The 19378-nt window shown below is 32.4% G+C and overlaps 1 protein-coding gene across 1 annotated transcript; it reads right to left on the bottom strand.

The window, feature by feature from the left end:
- Positions 1 to 9571: 9571 nt before the first annotated feature.
- On the bottom strand, positions 9572 to 19186 carry LOC133177002 (mediator of RNA polymerase II transcription subunit 17-like). Its single transcript, XM_061312083.1, has 14 exons — positions 19021 to 19186; positions 16303 to 16479; positions 15057 to 15198; positions 13355 to 13526; positions 12957 to 13118; positions 12567 to 12697; positions 12327 to 12398; positions 12043 to 12108; positions 11724 to 11917; positions 11315 to 11371; positions 11071 to 11202; positions 10761 to 10881; positions 10285 to 10433; positions 9572 to 9817 (listed from the first exon to the last, which is right to left on the bottom strand). The coding sequence occupies exons 1-14, from the start codon at positions 19170 to 19172 to the stop codon at positions 9589 to 9591; spliced, it is 1956 nt and encodes a 651-aa protein (XP_061168067.1). The 5' UTR covers positions 19173 to 19186; the 3' UTR covers positions 9572 to 9588.
- Positions 19187 to 19378: the final 192 nt, after the last annotated feature.

The following is a 19378-nucleotide window of genomic DNA, read 5'->3' as shown; positions in this document are numbered from 1 at the left end:
GGAAACAAAGTCATGTTTTAGCTGGTCAGATCAAAGGGAGGTCAAAGTTGTTTGACACGGACAGCGTGCCCTTTTTACATCCGTTCAGATTCACTTGAGTTACAATTACAAACTTATTTCGTGAATTTTTGTTAAATTTATATCAAAATATTTTTCCATTCTAGAAGCAGAAAAATACAATTTAAAAGAATTGCATTCAATCGGTGCTTCTTTTTGTATTGTATATAATATTCGTTATAAATATAATGAAAATTGGAATAAGTGTGATACTTTTTGTAATTTACATCATATATAGAAATGTTAAACCCTGGGTTTCAAATTATTTTGGTGAATATCATTTGCCATTACTTTCTTGCTTTAATTTTTCTTTAAGAATCAAAATCTTAAGGAAAGACTTGCTCTTTACAGATTTGCAATGACAGTATATTCATATAGATAAGCTTCCTAGTATATTCATATAGATTATTTAAGCTTCCTTAACTTTTCTAGGTGATCAGCGTTTTTTATACATTCTTTTTTCTTTCAAATATCATACTTTAACACTTTTTTTTCTTTTCAAAAATCCTTTTTCTTCTCCTTTCTCCTTTTCTCTTTCGTTTCATAAATCGAAATGTTACATTTCCACTACCTCTCCATGTTTATTTTGGGTTTTTTATGTAATATAACTATCTTAATACAAGGCATTATGTGTATTGTTTAAGGGATCAACCTTCTGATGAGAGAGAGAGAGAGAGAGAGAGAGAGAGCTTTACAAGTAAAAATCCTTTTATTACACATAGTTTACTATAACAGAGTTTAATAATTGAGAGTTTTAAGTGATCAATGTAATCATTCCTAACATATAATGGATACATTTTCTTCTATTTCCTTTTGCCTATATTTTTCAAATTGTGTTATTTTATTTGACATAAAACTCTAATTCCAGTTTTGAAACCCTGATATATTGAATACGTTTTATCTTTTAATGAGCCTTTTTAAAAAGTGAATGAATCATGCACCTTATAGGTAGAAGTTTTATATAAAAAAAAATATGTATTACATTTTTTTTTGCATTGAATAAACATTTTTAAAAAAAGATAACTCTTTCTAATGGACGTATTTTTCTTACACGCACATATAACATTGTGATATTCTGACTAAGGGAGAAGCCCTTTATAATGTTTTTAACATAAATTTAATAGGCATACGACACTAAATGTTATTTTCATATACACGCAATATTTTTAATTTCATGTTTTTATAATAAATTATCCCTCTTACTATTCTCTGTGTTAAAATTTCTTTATATCATAATCTGACCTAAAAATCATTTTTTAGACAAATTTAGACAAATTAGCAGCTCTCCATTCCTAATACTATTTTCCATTTGATTCCAATGCTATAGTTCTTGAAGAATCAGTGTTGGAAAGTTTAAATTATTTTTTGTGATTAGCAAAGGGTCATACGTCCTTAATAGAAACAAAAAGAAATAAATGGAAATTATCAAAAGTTATTAAAGGTTTCAGGTTTTTCATTTATAAAAAAAAAGAAAACAATGTACTCTAGATCAAACCGAGGTTTTGATAACAAACAGTGATATTTCAGGGAAACTTCAATTAATGCAAATACAAATCTATGAACAGGATATGAAACACGGAACCCCGAAAATATTAGAGGTGGGATGGTGTACCTAGGAGGAGTGAGTAACCTCAGTCAGCCGGTCACTGTGACCCGTTGTGAGCCATATATTTTGGTTATGTAGATATAGTAATTAGTATAACACAGTGCGCAACAGTATGAAATGTGTTAGTCAAAAAACGACCCAGTGATAGGTAATATTTGCTAACAAGGTCAGTAAAACGATCGTAGAACTATCTTTTTGTCAAAATGTAATTGACAAAAATTGAAATATTCAAAATATCAAATTTAGTTAAATTTCGTAGTTAAATTCAACATAGACATATACAAGCATGAAACCTACCTACATCCGACATGAGTAATTACACGTATATTTGTAGTCAGTAAGCGAGCTTGCGATTGGCTGTCTGTTCGGATGCTAATCATGTGGTTCTTTAAGATTTGTATAAATAAACAACCTTTTTGGTTAAAAGTGGACTGCTTGTCCCAAACCATCGGTGCACTGTTGCAAATCTTACGATCCGGTTTCGTGCTATTAAAGCTAGTAAGAATACACTTTGAAAACTATATGTGTGTGGCAAAATAAAAGTTCTTATTCACAGATTTGTATTTTTATTTAGATCGACCAATGTTTGTTATCCCCACCTATTTTCGTTTCTCGGCATTATCATTTCAATTTGTTTTTGGGTGTATTTTTTCAAACTGTGTTTCCATGTGTTCTCTACCTTAGTTTTTTTTTTTTTTTTTTTTTTTTTTTTTTTTTTTTACAAAAAAAAAAAAGAGAATCAGAAATCGAATCAAATGCGGTGCATGTCCGAACAGGAAAATGCAAGAGAAATTGGTATGGTCCATAGCTGGGCACAGTTCACGAGAGGTTTGTTTTTCCCCTATATTTGATATAGTGTAAATATGTAGTATTTATATTTAGTATATATATATATATATATATATATATATATATATATATATATATATATATATATATATATATATATATATATATATATATATATATATATATATATATATATATATTACCTTATTCATGCCAATTGTTAGGCAACTATTTATACATTGAAATTTCTACGGATTTTCCCGCTTACCCGAGCATGACAAGGAGCGCACGGCGGGTGTGACCGGTGGAGAGGGGGATGCTTGCTACTCCATGGCACTCGATCCCGTCTCTCATGTTTTTTTTTTGGAGATCCGTACTGCTCTGTATCGTTTTTTATTGCTTAAATGGTCTTCGAGCTTGGATACTGTTCGTGTTCACTTAAAAAAATGGATAAGCTATGAAATAATCTTACCCATATTTAATTGACATTCACAAAGATATGTATATTCCATTATGCATTACATTTTACCTTTTTATTACAACATAATTGTTTTACTAAGAAATAGGTCGCCTTTATAAAAAGTACAACAAACATTTGCCATATCTCAAATTAAAAGTTTTTTTTTTTTACATTATAAACTCATTTTAAAGACGGATGTTTATTTCACTATCTTCGTATTATGTCTGCTTTATGAAATATATAAGGGCGAAAATGTGAGGAGATACTTCCTTCATACTGTACACAGTTATACAGATTTTGTTACTTTGAAAAATAAATTATTAGAAAAAGAATATGATGAATATTTAGCGTATCTGTTATATACTACTTTCATACATTTACGAGGATTGTCCTAAAAAGTCGTAGACAATGTTTTTGAATTAAAAAAAAAACAAAAAACATTCAACCAACAATAATCAAGTTTCATATGAATATTATAGGAATATTAAATGTCCATTAGCATAGTGAATTTTTAAATGAAATTTTTTTTATTTAAAATAGTATCATGAAATAATATCATGACGATTTATAGGAAGGTCAATGTGGTCTGTGACGGAGGTGGATAATTTATGTATGTTACTACTGCAATTGCATTAGTTCTTTTGTTAATATGTAAAATAGAAAATATTAGTTTTTAGTGTGGTATCTCAACCATATATAAGCGACATAACACACTACGATGTTTGTAAAGAAGTTGTTTATGAATGGTATAAGAGATTCAAGACAGTTTTGTCTCCGCACTGTAAATAGGTAGGCCTAAGAAGGAGAGTAATGATTCAATTTATTAAATTCAGAGTTTAAGAATCATCATGAATCATGGTCGTTGTAAACCCTGTATATTTTGCATGTCTTAAAGAGACCTTACAAGGACTTAAATTTAAATCTGGTCACGAAATTAGAAAGACATTAGTGAATTTTATTGGGTGTCTGAGGCAAGAGTGGTTTGCGTTTGTATTTGAAAAACTCAATGATGGGAGTTGCGTACAAAGGTCAAAATTTTGAAAGACAATGATCATAATGCCAGAAAAAAAAATCTAAAATTACTTTTGCTTTCGAGCGCTGACCTATACTATCACGCTTTCTTTATTTTTACATTATTTTCTTCTTAAAAGTATTCTTCTTATGAAACTTGAAATCCATGATCATTAAACGTTGTCTTTTACTATGAGAAAAAAAATATGTTAGCGAAGAGATTGATTATCCTTTTTTCTTTTGGACAACCGTAATATGATATTCCATGGACTTACCATAAAACTTTTCCTTGATAATACGCAAAACTTTGATGAGAGAAAAATATCGAAATAGCGTAGAATCTTTATTAGAACAAGTAAGTAGTGGCAAGTATTAATGTAATAAAAATAAGATCAATGTAAAACTAATGAATAATTCAGTTTATTATAAAATGATAAATTTTTTGTTGAAAAAAAAAGTCTAGAACTCAGAATTTGCTGTATAAATTGTGAAATTTTCCCATGATGGGGAAGACATTTAAACTTGTCACAAGGTATTGGGAAGTCTTCGAAAATCATTGCGATTTATTGTTTTATACCGTTTAATTGATGCATAATACACGTATCTTCAGCAATCTAGCAAAATCTATCATTATCTAGCAAAATTTTCTCAGTTTGTTAATACGAAAGTTATGACTTAATAGAAAAGAGACACCTTCTAGATTTTGAAATGTATTTTGAATGGTAGGTTATATCGGAAAGTTGCCAATTGCAATAGAAAAAATAGACCAATAGACAAAGAAGTGACTTTAACACCGGCAATACTGACAAAAGAAAGTTGTGCTTATGCATGAAATATATGGAGATAACGAACAGTATTCAAGCTCAAAAGTCCATTAATCAATACAAAATAGGAGCAGAGCAAACACGGACCTCCAAACATCAGAAGTGGGATCAGGTGCCATGGAGGAGTGAGCATCCCCGGCCGACCGGTCACCTCCGCCGTGTGCTCCTTGTCATGATCGGGAAATAACGGAAAAATCCGTCGACAATTCAATGTGTAAATAATGGCCTAACAATTAGTATGAAAAACGTCAGTCAGCATTTGACTCAATGATAAATTGTATAATGAAACAAATTAATTTCAATTTTTAAATATGAGATTTGGGATACTTAGTATAGCATGATTTTGCAAGTATTAGCATTCGCGAAATAAAATTACTCGCTTTTCATTTCATATGCTGAAATTAAAAAAAATTAAGAAACAAGAAAAACCTGACACTACCTGCGAAAGAAGGGGCATGTTAAAAACGAAAAATTATAGCCGGGGTATATTTGGAAAAAAAACTGACAATTTTCCGGAAAAAATAACCTTTCAGATCAATGTCATGAGGAAGAGAAAACTGGAAGGAAACTTGGGCATGTTTTAGCTGGTCAAAGGGAGGTCAAAAATGATTGACACGTACAGCGTGTCCTTTTTGCATCCGTTTATATTCATTTGAGTTCATATAATAAACTTATTCCATGTATTTTTTATTAAATTTATATCAAAATTTCTTTAGATCCTCTCTCTCTCTCTTACATTCCCCTATGCTTTATATTGCGTAATTAGTCATTCGATTAATGTATCTTACATTTCCATTCCCTCTCCATGTTTATTATATTTTTTTATATCACACTCTTAACACAAGGCAATGTATGCATTGTTTAATTTTTTTTATTATTTCAGCCATAATTACAATCAGCCAAGTATTAGGTATATATCTGGACAATATAAACAGTTATGGAATTTCAAACACCTTACATATTGAATGTTTGCTAATACCAAATATTTTTCTGAATGTAAAAAAATAATAACAAGGTATTTATAAATAACAAATTCACATCTGATGCTTAGTAGAAATAGAAAGAAATTGAAGGAAATTAACAAATTATTCATACTTTCTGGTTTTTCATCTTAGAAAATTTAGAAATCGATGTTCTGTAGATCAAACAGCAAAGGCGAAGACAACGAATAGTGACCGATTTCAAGAAATCCTCAAACAATACAAATATATAAACAGGGCATAAAACACAGACCTTCGAAATTTCAGAGGTGAGATCCGGTACCTAGGAGGTAAAAGCATCCCCTCGTCCACTGGCCACACCCGCCGTGGGCCCTATATATTGATCAGGGAGATCAGGTAGACGAAGTAACTAGTATAAAACAAGGCCTAATAATTGGTATGAAATGTGTCAGTCAAAAACGACCAAATAATAGGTTATATTTTCTACAAAGGTCAATTTAACGACCATAGAATTAAAAAGAATAACTTCTTTGTCAAAATGTAATTGCCAAAATATGAACTTTATTATAAGGTTTGAAAAGTTCTTCGTCAGGAGATTTTTTCCCTATATATTCCTATGTAAAACTTTGATCACATAATGTTACCCCAACCTATTCCCGGGGTCATGATCTGAACAAAGTTTACTTGAAACATGTATGTTGTTACAATTTCTTTTTCTTTTTTTTTTTTTTTGATAATTGAGTCTTTTGGGAGTTTATAAAAGTTTATTTCAAGTCAAAAACTTTAACATTCAGATAAATTTTCTATGCTCCTAAACCAATCTTGTAAAAATTGATTTAACAATGTTTCTTTAACAATGGATTTTAACCGTGTAATACTAGAAAAGCTTTGATTAATCCATTCGGTCTACTTCGAGACATAATAGCACCTAATAATATAATAATACCTTCACAATGTTAATTGGTGCACCTTTATATAAAAGTGTTTTCTTTAGAATTCTTCCTCTAGAAAAAATGAGTATTTTAGTCTCGTCTGTATTTACTTTAAGCTTTCAATGATCACAATAATTAGAAAAAATAAATCCTATGGTTTGTCAAATAATAAAACTGTCGTCAGCATAAAAAATTATAAATAGTTTAAACATAGTCATGCATTTCAATTTTAAATTTCTTACTAAAGCTCGTATACCCTTCAATGTCATTCTGCAAAAGAAATCTTTCTATTTTTGATAAATCTTAAACGTTTACCATCTATACTACCATTTAACACTTTAGTCCTTAAACCAGATCTACATACAGTATAAAATGCTTGTCTGAAATCAATGAATATACAATATATTTTTTTCTTGCCAAAAGAAATCTACACAAAAAAATCTATTAACAATGTATTATCTAATTGTACCACATATCCCTTTCGAAAGCTAGCTTGAGCTTCAGTAATCATTTCTAAATCATCTGCAAAATTTTTAAACGTTCACTTAAAATATTAGTAAATACTTTTTCTACACAGCTTAACAGTGTTATTGGTCTGTAATTTAAGCCACTCCTTTGGTACAATACCAGTATAAAACTTAAAATTAAAAATTCAACATATTATTGTGGCAAAACATGTTATTGTTGTACGTATATATCCATTACAAACTTGATCATACCCTGGTTTAGTTTGTTAACTGCTTGCGAAATTTCTTCAGCAGAGATCTGACAATTTAAAGAAGAGTTATTACATCGAAAATAATAATATCGTTATCATCTACGGCACTATCATCATCTTTATCTGCATTTATTTTTTTCCCAAATAATCATGAATTGCTTTGATATCGAATTCAGTTTTACATCTACCCTTTTGACTATTCAAAATTCTCCAAAATATTCCCAAATATTACTTTTTCTTAAGATTTCCTAATTTCGATGTTATAGACAGAGAATCCTCTTTAATGCTTTTATCCATCGCTTTCTTTACTGGGGATGTTTCACGGTTTTCCGGGGTTTTATGTTTATTGTGGAGTCGTTTAGTCAAATGAAATTTTCTTCTTGCAGTCCGACATGGCGCATTGTACCATATTCTATTAACTTTTTGATTGTTTTTTTCAATTTTGGTTTGTGTTTCACATCTAGTGTGTAATTTCTGCTGTAGATGGAAATAAACCACGCAATTTACTAGAAAAGTTGTTTATATCGTCATTTTGGACAGTTTCAACATTTTCCTTTAGTTGTAAAACTTCTGTCTGTAAGTTTTTTTTAAGTCTTTAAGTTTCTCAACATCGATGTTTTCTTTGTATGTTCGGATTTTTCTGAGTCCCATTTGTATTGCTTGATATTAGTATTGCTTTCATTACATGGTTGATCACTTGAGTGAATTTCTACTTTTAGGCTTTCGAATTAAAATGTTATTGGACAATAGACATTATGAAAGATCTTAAGCTTAAGTCAAAATCCTTACGTTGTACTAAATCATTATAGTAGTCACTATAGAATTGTGTCATTACAATTATTACAAATAAATCTTTTTGTACTACTGTAATATATGCCAACGACATGGTCATTTTGCAGAGAGTGAAAAACTACAGGCATTATTGCTACTGAATGTGTTTGTCGCCAGGAACTAACCATTCAGATATTGAGGATATTAAGTTTCAATGTCACAGTATCTTATATTGTCCTCAATGTAGTCAAAACTGATCAAACTTGAATCTACACTACGTAATGAAGCTTTCACATAAGTTTTTTTTTCCTTGCCCAGTGATTATTGAGAAGATTAGTTTTAAAAGATGCAATTGAATATTTACCATTTCTTAATTGATAAAATCACCCAATGTATTAACTTGAATTCTCTTTACCCATGGATTCTCTGTGACGAGTTTGGTTGAAAATGGCGCAGTGGTTCTGCAGAAGATAATGAAACTGTGAAAAGTTTATGATGCCCATGACGACAACATTGACAAATTTGATCAGCTCAATTGAGCTTTTCATTCAGGTGAGCTTAAAACTGCAATGTTGTACGAGAATGTTTATAAAAATAAGGGACCTCTCCAATTTAGGGCTGTGTCAATATATTGATATGTACCGATATTCAAGAATGTATCCTATCGAAAAAAAAACTTCCAATACGTATAGGACAGGCAGTTTTTCTTATAATTCTGTGAAAAAGTTGAGAATTTCAATCACTAAAATTTATATTTGACTGTTTTGAATTAAGGAAATAGGATATCTTTGATAATTATTACAAATTACATAGTCAACTATATTTTAACATGTTGGTTTTACAGCCGTTTAAAGTTTGAATTTGAAGTGTATTTTGTAATGATGGAAAGACAAGAACTTTGAAATAGGTTTTGACACTCATTATTTTTATGAATTTTATGCATTAAATGATATACAAGAGATTTTTGATAGACTTGTTTAAGAATCCAATATATCGAATATCGCTTCATAAAATATTGTATCATATCTAATCAAATTTTTTTGCTCAATTCACAGCCCTACTCTCCATAGACAAAAACACATTTACAAATTATACTTCACATTATTTAGCAAAAAGGAACAAAATTTTGTGCATATAAAGCCAGTTACTTTTTTGTCAATCACGCATGTGGATCTACCCTTCAAAATCACATAATAAGTGGTGTTTGTCACTTATAACTCAAAGCGGCTGTTGTCACACTGAATTGTTACTTACAGTGCAATCCCATTGTCACTTATGCATGTCACTGCCTTTTTATATACACCATGTATTCTCAATTCTCAAAGTACATGAAAATGAAATGAATAAAAGCCTTTTTGTACTATACACAACCGTAAAACTTTCTAAAAAAGGAGTCATTTCAATGGATGAAATCAACTGCAATCAGTGGCAGGTTACCATCAAAAACGAAATAGTACTTAAGTTTGAGATAAGTTACTTTTATTGGGATGAATTTTGTGAAGAATCATGCGACAATGTAGCTAATAACAGTTCTAGTTTAGAGGCAAAATTCCGGCCCTCGAATTTGGTCAGATCCACCTGCTGAAAGTCAGCTCCTACACTCTGCCATTTACTATCAGGAAGGATAACTCTGTTTTTGTTGTCTTTCTGTGATAACTGCAGGAACACCTTAATTCCACTGGACGGCCCACTCTTTATAGCAAGAATCCTATAAAAATCAATTTTTATGAATCATTATCTGTTAAATGAGTATCTACGCACTACATATATAATTTTTTAATGAAAAATAGTAATATATCTGTACCTGGTTCATTTGTCAACATTTTTAATTTAAAATATATTTTACTTATTATACATAAATAAGATTGAACAGCAGGCATAAATGGCTGTAATCATTCTCTCCATAGGTCAAGGTACATCTTTTAACAATTACTTGTACATTTAAAAATTGAAACATTTTTTTTTCTGTACATGATCTACATACCCCCTTTCCTAATGATCTGAACATTAATTTTTTTTTTGAAAAAAGGGGCTTCTCTTGTTATAATCAAAATACATGTATATGAATTTTGTCTGCTTTGTGTTCACAAGTAAAGAAAATTATTTTCAAAGATGTACTTTGCTGCATTTTGGTTATGTACATTTCTTTGTACATTATTTCAACAAAATGCTGACCTTTCTTTATTTGGAGCTGCTAGGATGAGGGAGGAGGCGGTCCCTGAAGATTCTAGGTCAGACACGCCCATTGCTGTACTAGTACTCATGATCTGCCAACCCATTAGACGGGCTAAGTTCTGTGACACTGAGATCTGGTGCTGAGATACCTATAAAACAAAATAAATATACTCTTACTGCAGATAAAATTTAGATTTAACAATTACTATTATAACTTTTACTAAAGGTGTTATCTATCATTCAGATTGTAAGTTTTTTCTGTCAATATGCAACATTGAAACAGAAAGATTAGTTATATGTTACATGTTCTTAGTGCAAATAATTACTAATTAATGTAATAAGTCAAAATATATGATTGTTGAACTATTACTAGTTAAGTTTTAAATACGAATATTGAAATTAGCTGGAAATTACTAGATCAACAGCTGGCCTCTTATGTGAAAGTCTTATGAAGAGAGTGTTTTAAGGTTTTATACCTGCCACATAATAAAGTCTTGTAGTTCTTTCTCCTCAAAGGATAAAAAGAAAACTCTTCCCTCCTTAATGATGACCTTCAAACTGTCTACACCAATGATGATAACAAAACTGTGCCATACCCTGCAAAAAAGACAACAACATATAAACTAAACTGTTCACACTGATGATAATTACAAAACTGTGCCACACTGTAAATAAATAACATATAAACTGAACTGAGATCATAACCTTGAGTATTGATGATGACCCTTCTGTGATATACCTGAGGTCATAACCTCTAGATGTAATGATGACCCTACTTTGACTTACCTGAGGTCATAACCTTGAGATGTGATGATGACCCTACAGCTGGCCTCTGTACTGCTGTTACAACAACTCCAGTGGACAGTCAACTGGGGGTCAGACAAAGTGGCCGCAAACCCATCAATGGTCTGCATTGTCCTGAAAAGTAAATCCAGTCATATCAGTAACATAACTCTTAAGATGGTCTATTCATTAGAGTTTGCCTGTTTCATGGCACACACCCATCAAACAAAAAGAGTAGAATACTGACCTTAACCGGAGGACATTATGCTTTGTCTGCTTGATGATTTGATCCAACATGCTCTCACTGAAAAGAAAAATAAAATTCTTAATTGATAACTTCTCTTTAAAAGAAATTTTAAGTTTCACAGAAATTAAAATTTACGCTGCTAAGATTATTAGTGTCATTTGTACATCTAGATAAATGGACTCCATTTTCACACTATATAATTCGAGCAATATGGATACAAGCTGGATTTTATTAAACCAAATTCTCTTCCGCCTCTACATATTAATAACTTTCTATTATTATTGTAAATCAAATTTCAGTGAGATCAGTATTCACCTGACCTTTCTGACACCTGACCTTTCTGACACCTGACCTTTCTGACACCTGACCTTTCTGACACCTGACCTTTCTGACACCTGACCTATCTGACCTTTCTGACATCTCCATCAGCTGTTTACGACTGAGAGCATTCGGTCCGGCAAGTCTCCGGCGCTTGGTCAGTCCCACCAGAGCTGTCACAGGGTGAGGGGCAGGAAAGTTAATGTTCTTGAAGTGGTTCTCTCTTAGCAGCTGGTGGAGTGAGTGTTCTAACACATGGTTGTGGTCCATTTTATATTGAGGAAGCTGTAATGAGTTCATACTACAGGTCACAGCTCCCACTTAAAACAATTCATCTTACACAGCTGAAAATTCCATGTAATAGTACACATGTGACAGAAAAAAATGGAGCTTGATCATTCAATAGATACCTTCTTCTCTTTTTCTTTTCCTGTGGAGTGACACAAGACAATGGAGAGTTGTATACCTGGAAACACCTGTCCAAAAATGCAGGTATTTTATAAGGGTCTGTTCCTAATTTAAGTAACTAATCTCGAGACTCATATTCTCTTAAGGAGGGACGAGAGATTCTTGTTTAATTAATGATAACATTTTTTAAGACATTTGTAAAGATTTCAGTGTTGTAATTATTTTGTATTTAGAACAAAGAAGGTTTACATGTTTACGTTACAAATTTACACTGTGAGTGACTTACATTGGTGATTATCTGGTTCCCGACCACCAGGTGAGGGACAGAGGATTTGGACTGAACTGCCTCTCTGGCCAGCTATACAAGGAAAATATCAACTTTAAAAATATTTAAAACATTAATTCAATAGTCAGTGAAACGAGAATAAATGAATGAAATACAATGTTCCAAATTAGTCTCAATTTGAAAAGTTAGGCAAAAATTATTAATTTTTTACAGACACCACCATATTTACAAATATTTTACCTGTGCAAAGATCTCCTTACAGAACAGGACATTCTGTGCTTTCTCTAGCTTTTGCTGCCAGTAAGTTTCACTTCGTACTGGACCAATTCCTGATGGTATTTTAAGTATAGCACCTGTCAGATCCATGGTGTCTAGAAAAAACAAAAAAAATGTGAATAAGCAGATGAACAGGCTAGATATATGTAAATGGGAAACAACTCACACTGGGTCACTGACATGGGGAACAATACAAATAATGCTTAGATGATAACAGCAAAAAACAAAAATAACCAAAAAGTATGTACAGGATTGCTAGTTGATATTACTTTAGAAATTATATGCAAAAAAGATTATGTTCTTTGATTATTTGTTAAATACCTCAATTTTTGTATTGCACAGGTGTGTACTTACCTGGAACAGATTTAACCTCCACTTGTATGTATGCAGCCCCTTCTAACTCTGTGGGGACAACAACATCCAGACTCCCCCGCTGGGCCAGAAACTCCCCCTCAGCATTCAGATCTGAGCTCTTTACCACCTCAAACACTCCATTATGTAAATACCGTGATCCAACTGTATTAAAATGATAAACCCACTCAAATCAGTATTCATATTTTAGCAGTTTACTTAGTAATACTTACACATGATACATAAAAGCAGAGCAGAGAGTTGAGTTTCAATATCGTTACATATATTTAAATAATTAAAGAAATTCTGACTGAAGGAAATTTTTCCTAAAATGCAACTTACTGTGCAGATATTAAAACTTTAATTAGCAATGCATTAAGTTGTTTAAGATGAAGGTTTACCTGATCTGTAGCTGAGATCCCCTAGTATGGAGGTCCCCGTCTTTTTAAGTCTCCAACTCTGTCGCACATTTAAAAGTTCCAGATGGAAGTCATTTTTGCTGTTGATTTCAGCTTGTGATTTCCGTAACCTTTCTGCACCAGACTGAAGAACACTGGCTGCTGACTGTAGGGCCTGCAAATACACAAGTCACTTTTGATAAACTTCACATGAAATTTCTTATTAATTTCAAACAAACATTGATATTTCGTGGTGTACAATAAAGGTACATCTTTAAGTTTGAATAGTTCATGATGATATAAAATTAGAATTCTATAGCTATCACATGCATATTTCATGAAGCATGTAAGCACTCTGACACACACAGACACTTACCCTCCTCTTTGACATAAGCTGTATTTCTATCTTACCCTTCTCTTTGACATAAGCTCTATTACTAACTTACCCTTCTCTTTGACACAAGCTGTATGGTTAACTTACCCTTCTCTTTGACATAAGCTGTATGGTAAACGTACCCTCCTCTTTGACATAAGCTGTATGGTTAACTTACCCTTCTATTTGACATAAGCACTATTACTAACTTACCCTCCTCTTTGACACAAGCTGTATGGTAAACGTTCCCTCCTCTTTGACATAAGCTGTATGGTAAACTTACCCTTCTCTTTGACATAAGCTGTATGGTAAACTTACCCTCTCTTTGACATAAGCTGTATGGTTAACTTACCCTTCTCTTTGACATAAGCTGTCTGGTAAACTTACCCTTCTCATTGACATAAGCTGTATGGTAAACTTACCATTCTCTTTGACATAAGCTGTATAGTAAATTTACCCTTCTCTTTGACACAATCTGTATGGTTAACTTACCCTTTTCTTTGGCATAAGCTGTATGGTAAACTTACCCTCCTCTTTGACACAAGCTGTATGGTAAACTTACCCTTCTCTTTGACACAAGCTGTATGGTAAACTTACCCTTCTCTTTGACACAAGCTGTATGGTAAACTTACCCTCCTCTTTGACACAAGCTGTATGGTAAACTTACCCTCCTCTTTAACACAAGCTGTATGGTAAACTTACCCTCCTCTTTGACATAAGCTGTATGGTAAACTTACCCTTCTCTTTGACACAAGCTGTATGGTAAACTTACCCTTCTCTTTGACACAAGCTGTATGGTAAACTTACCCTCCTCTTTGACACAAGCTGTATGGTAAACTTACCCTCCTCTTTGACACAAGCTGTATGGTAAACTTACCTTTCTCTTTGACATAAGCTGTATAGTAAATTTACCCTTCTCTTTGACACAATCTGTATGGTTAACTTACCCTTTTCTTTGACATAAGCTGTATGGTAAACTTACCCTCCTCTTTGACACAAGCTGTATGGTTAACTTACCCTTCTCTTTGATATAAGCTGTAAGGTAAACTTATCCTTCTCTTTGACACAAGCTTTATGTTTAACTTACCCTTCTCTTTGACATAAGCTGTATGGTAAACTTACCCTCCTCTTTGACATAAGCTGTATGGTAAACTTACCCTCCTCTTTGACACAAGCTGTATGGTTAACTTACCCTTCTCTTTGACATAAGCTGTATGGTAAACTTACCCTTCTCATTGACATAAGCTGTATGGTAAACTTACCCTTCTCTTTGACATAAGCTGTATGGTAAACTTACCCTCCTCTTTGACATAAGCTGTATGGTTAACTTACCCTTCTTTTTGACATAAGCTGTATTGCTAACTTTGGATCGGGAGCATTCTGTTGGACAGGATCTAGTACCATGTATCGCTTCTCTTTACTGGATGCTATATTAAGTATATCAAGAAGTACACTCATCTCTGTATGTGATGTTCTGAAAGTAAAAAAAAATCATATATATCTAATTCAAATGTGATTAACCAACAAAATATCAAGATTAAAAGTCATATATCCAGGAAATAGTGAAACAAAAATAAGATTTTGTTACATGACAATCCCTCCTATCTTCATCTTCGCTAGCCAAGGGTTTCTGATACGCTACTCTCCTCATAAGCCCTTGACATACGGTGTTGAAAAAAAGTTGGGATTTTTTTCTCAAGTTGTGATTGGAGTTGATCGACATCGTTCGACCAATCAGCAATTGTTTTTTGTAAATGACGATATTTGCGTTCGGGATATATCTTGACTCTTTAATATCGGTAATGTAAAATGCAAGTAAACAATGATCCATAAGGTAACATGCCATTCTATGAATAGCTATATGGTGTCATCCAATATCTAAAGCTACGTGCAAAATATGTGATTAAGAATCTATACTGAAGATGTAGATTTGCATTATTACATGTTTAAATAACAAATTAACATAACTCGATACCTTCTTGTTAATTATTCTTTAAAAACAAAATTTTTTAAATACGCTTTTTATTTCTGTCGATGACACAATCTGTGCGTACCTGGGAAGAATCACGATCACGTGACAAAAACAATCCCGTCTTTTGTCAGCACCATATGCCAAGGGTTTATGAGGAGAGTAGCATATCAGAAACCCTTGGCTAGCGAAGATGTCCTATCTTGGTTTAATTCTTACTGAGCCCTACCCTCCCACCTGAGTTTAGTTCTTACTGAGCCCTGCCCTCTCACTTGAGTTTAGTACTGACTGTATTAGTTATTACCCCCCCCCCCTTTACATTCTGGCTAGCAACTTTTTACTTGGGGCTAGTGACTTTATTGCTGACACTAGCCCATGGGCTAGTGCTTGAACTTTTTAATTGGCATACCCCTGGTTTCAAAATTGGCGTTGTAATGATCTGCGGAAAGATTTACACACTCAATTTGAGTACTATAAACCAATGCCATTTTCTTTTGAATAACATCATGAAATATAATAAAATTTATTCGGACTGGTAAAACACATTAAGTCATCAGCCCGAATGACTAATAGGAATAATTGGTTTTCGGAAACTCTGTGACCTCTCACCTGAGTTTAGTTCTGACCGAGTCCCAGGGCCAGAGTGAGGGTTGGAAGGCTGCCACTGTCTTTTCCTCCTCCTCTTTCTCTCCTTCAGATGTTGGCTTGCCTTTTTCATCACTTTCATCTTTGTAAAAATCAATTTTCTGTGCCAACTTTGTCAGATTCTCTGACATTGACAGTGGTCTAGTAAGGGAAAAATATCAATTTACTGATTATTTTGTGAAAGAATTCTTACCAGAAGTGGATTAGCTTTTAAAACATTGCAAAATGTGAAAAGGTCATTATCATTGTGAATTTGCTAAATCAGTGTTCATTTTTAAAAATTACTCTATTGTTTACTATACTTCTTCAAAAGATTCACATTATGGGGTTTGTTTGATTGTTTGTTTTTTTTTTTTTTTAAAGAAAAAAGGCGATGGGTGACCACTGGCCAGCTGACAGCATTTTTTATACTTGAAAAATAATGTTTGCATGGTTAGAGTTCTTCAGGTCCAGCACAATCTCTTGATTTAGCTATATAGCTTGAAAAAGCTATATAGCTTTATTAAGCTATTCAAAATAGCTTGATAAAGCTATTTATGTGCAGTTTTTCAGAAAAATGTTTTTTGTAAAAATAGACAAAAAGTCACAAGTATTTTACTATTCATATATGTACTATGGACTATCAAAACAACAACTGAAATCAAAGATAGTTCTAACATTGCAGCATTTGAATACTTTTAAGCAAAAGATGAATTTCCATTGTTTGAGTAACTGTACACCACCTTGTGTGTGTTAAGGCGTGGATAAGTATGATTGTTTTTCATTGTACTGAATTATTACCAATCAATTATCTTGTCGACCATAATTGGCTTCTTTTATAATTTCAATGAAGAAGTAACTGTATCAATTGCTTTATAGCTGCCCCAAAACTTTTAGAACTTTGAGTACAAAGTCTCTTAAGGAGACGTAATTTGATGAGTGAGTTTTACATGCATTATTTTCAAAAGAGTTGCAGGTTGAATATTATCACTGCACCAAGGTGCGACTTTTAGTGAATGCTGAGAAAATAACACATCTGAGAAAAAAGTGTGATAAAATAGCTAAATCAAGCTATTCTGAATAGCTTAATAAAGCTATATAGCTAAATCAAGCTATATAGCTAAATCAAGAGATTGTGCCGGACTAGATAGAACATTATCATTAAAATGATATTGTCCTACGGACCCAGTTTAACGATAGAATTCGTTCCGTGTATTAGCAATGTTGCAAAATAAACACGGGCGATAACTCGAACTCTGTGCATTTTCTATGAACAATCCAGAGAGTTCCGAATGTCAACATGGCGTTAAATTTGAAGCGAGGAAAAAACGTTGAGAAAATGAGTTGAATTTTTGACCCAGTTTAACGATAGAATTCGTTCCGTGTATTAGCAATGTTGCAAAATAAACACGGGCGATAACTCGAACTCTGTGCATTTTCTATGAACAATCCAGAGAGTTCCGAATGTCAACATGGCGTTAAATTTGAAGCGAGGAAAAAACGTTGATAATTGAGTTGAATTTTTGTATTTATATGGATTATTTTTTAGGTTAAAAGGCATATACAATCTCAAAAAGGTTTGTTATGATTAACTTGGTTGTTATTTTCAGTGCAACTCCTTTTGTATTCTTCAAAATCATTTCGGAATGGATCCACTCCGATTTGCTACATTGCAAGTATATGGGACGTATTCTAACTGTGGTGAGGGCTTGTCCTGAGTAGGGTTGGATACCGGTACTCGGTACCAATACCGTATACCGAATAGTTACTTAAAAAATACCGGTAAAATACTGTTTCATTTAATACCGGTACTAATAACGGTACTTTTTCTTAATCTTAGAAACATTTTAATACATTCAAAATGATTTAAAACTCGCTAAAATAGAATTTTCCGCACATTGAAAGGATAGGCTAATTAACCAAATGGATGCTTAGTACGACACTTGCTTTCGACTGCCGATATTCGAGGTAAATCAGTACGTATATCTCTTTTATTAAAAAAATTAAATACATTAAAATTAATCGTGTTTTAACTTAATTAATAAAAACTGATAATAAATGTAAATTAAAAAGGCAAAATGTCGCAAATATGTGACGTGCATTTCTATCCATCTTCTAATGTTTCGTTGTTTAGTGCGACCAAACAAAATGGGTCCTAGCAACCACGGAAGTTGTGTATACTTGTGATTATGTATCTATTCAAATTAATTTGAGATTCAATTTATTTGTTTTGTTGGTCATTTATTAAAAGGTTGAAATATAAACATAGTTTATAAGCTCATTTTAGGTTATAACATTGAAAGGTTGATGATTGGTGAAAGCATATTTGTTATGAAATGAACCCTTATTCTCATTCATCAAGGTATAGTACCGTATCGTTAAAAATACCGTATCGTTTCAAAAATACCGGTATGGTATCGTACCATTTCATCCTTAACGGTATCCAACCCTAGTCCTTAGACACAGTTAGATTATTCTAACTAGTGCCGGACCTGTTCTTAGCAAAATCAAACGAAATCAGTTTTATCATTAGCACTTAGAGTCACAAATGCACAATGTTTGATTGTTACAATCTGAAAATAGGCCTACCATAAAAAAATTATCATCTTCATCTATATCATATTTTTATCATCTTCAAACCTACAAGAGGCTTTTCATTCCTCTGCATCACAAATATGAATTAAAAGATATAAATTTACTTACGGTACATATATTTCTTGAATTTCATGACCTTCTGGTGCTTCTGGCTTTTCTACTGCCCTGACTTCCTGAATTTGGCTTTCTAAGACAGCTTCTACACTGACATTTACCGTTGGAGTCGGACTGGGGGAAAATTGTGAGTAGGGAGCCGCCATCTTTGCAATTTGTAAGGTCGATATTATTTTCGAATTTTAATGAAATATAAAAAAATATATTTTTAAAATAAAAAAATGTTGCAGAAATTTTATTGCTAAACTGTTGATATTTCCTAAGATTTTTTTTGCATCTTATACTCTCAAAAAAAAAAATTTTCTCAGGATGATTCGAAACTAATGGTGTTTTTTTTTTTTATCAAAATGCT

This window comes from Saccostrea echinata, unplaced genomic scaffold (genome assembly GCF_033153115.1).
Source record: "Saccostrea echinata isolate AGI-Se365-2 ecotype Australia unplaced genomic scaffold, CSIRO_AGI_Sech_v1 ptg000002l, whole genome shotgun sequence".
NCBI classification, from domain to species: Eukaryota; Metazoa; Mollusca; class Bivalvia; order Ostreida; family Ostreidae; genus Saccostrea; species Saccostrea echinata.
The sequence above is the reverse complement of the archived record's forward strand: the minus strand, read 5'-3'. Positions and strand labels throughout refer to the sequence as shown.

Bases quoted from the DNA above. Each gene is read 5' to 3' on its own strand.
- LOC133177002 (XM_061312083.1), bottom strand. From the start codon at position 19,172: ATGGCGGCTCCCTACTCACAATTTTCCCCCAGTCCGACTCCAACGGTA. The intron at 13,119-13,354 runs GTAAACCTTCAT...ATTTTAATACAG, and splicing joins GGATCTCAGCTACAGATCAG to TTGGATCACGGTATTTACAT. The intron at 12,109-12,326 runs GTAAGTCACTCA...ATTTTTGGACAG, and splicing joins GGAACCAGATAATCACCAAT to GTGTTTCCAGGTATACAACT.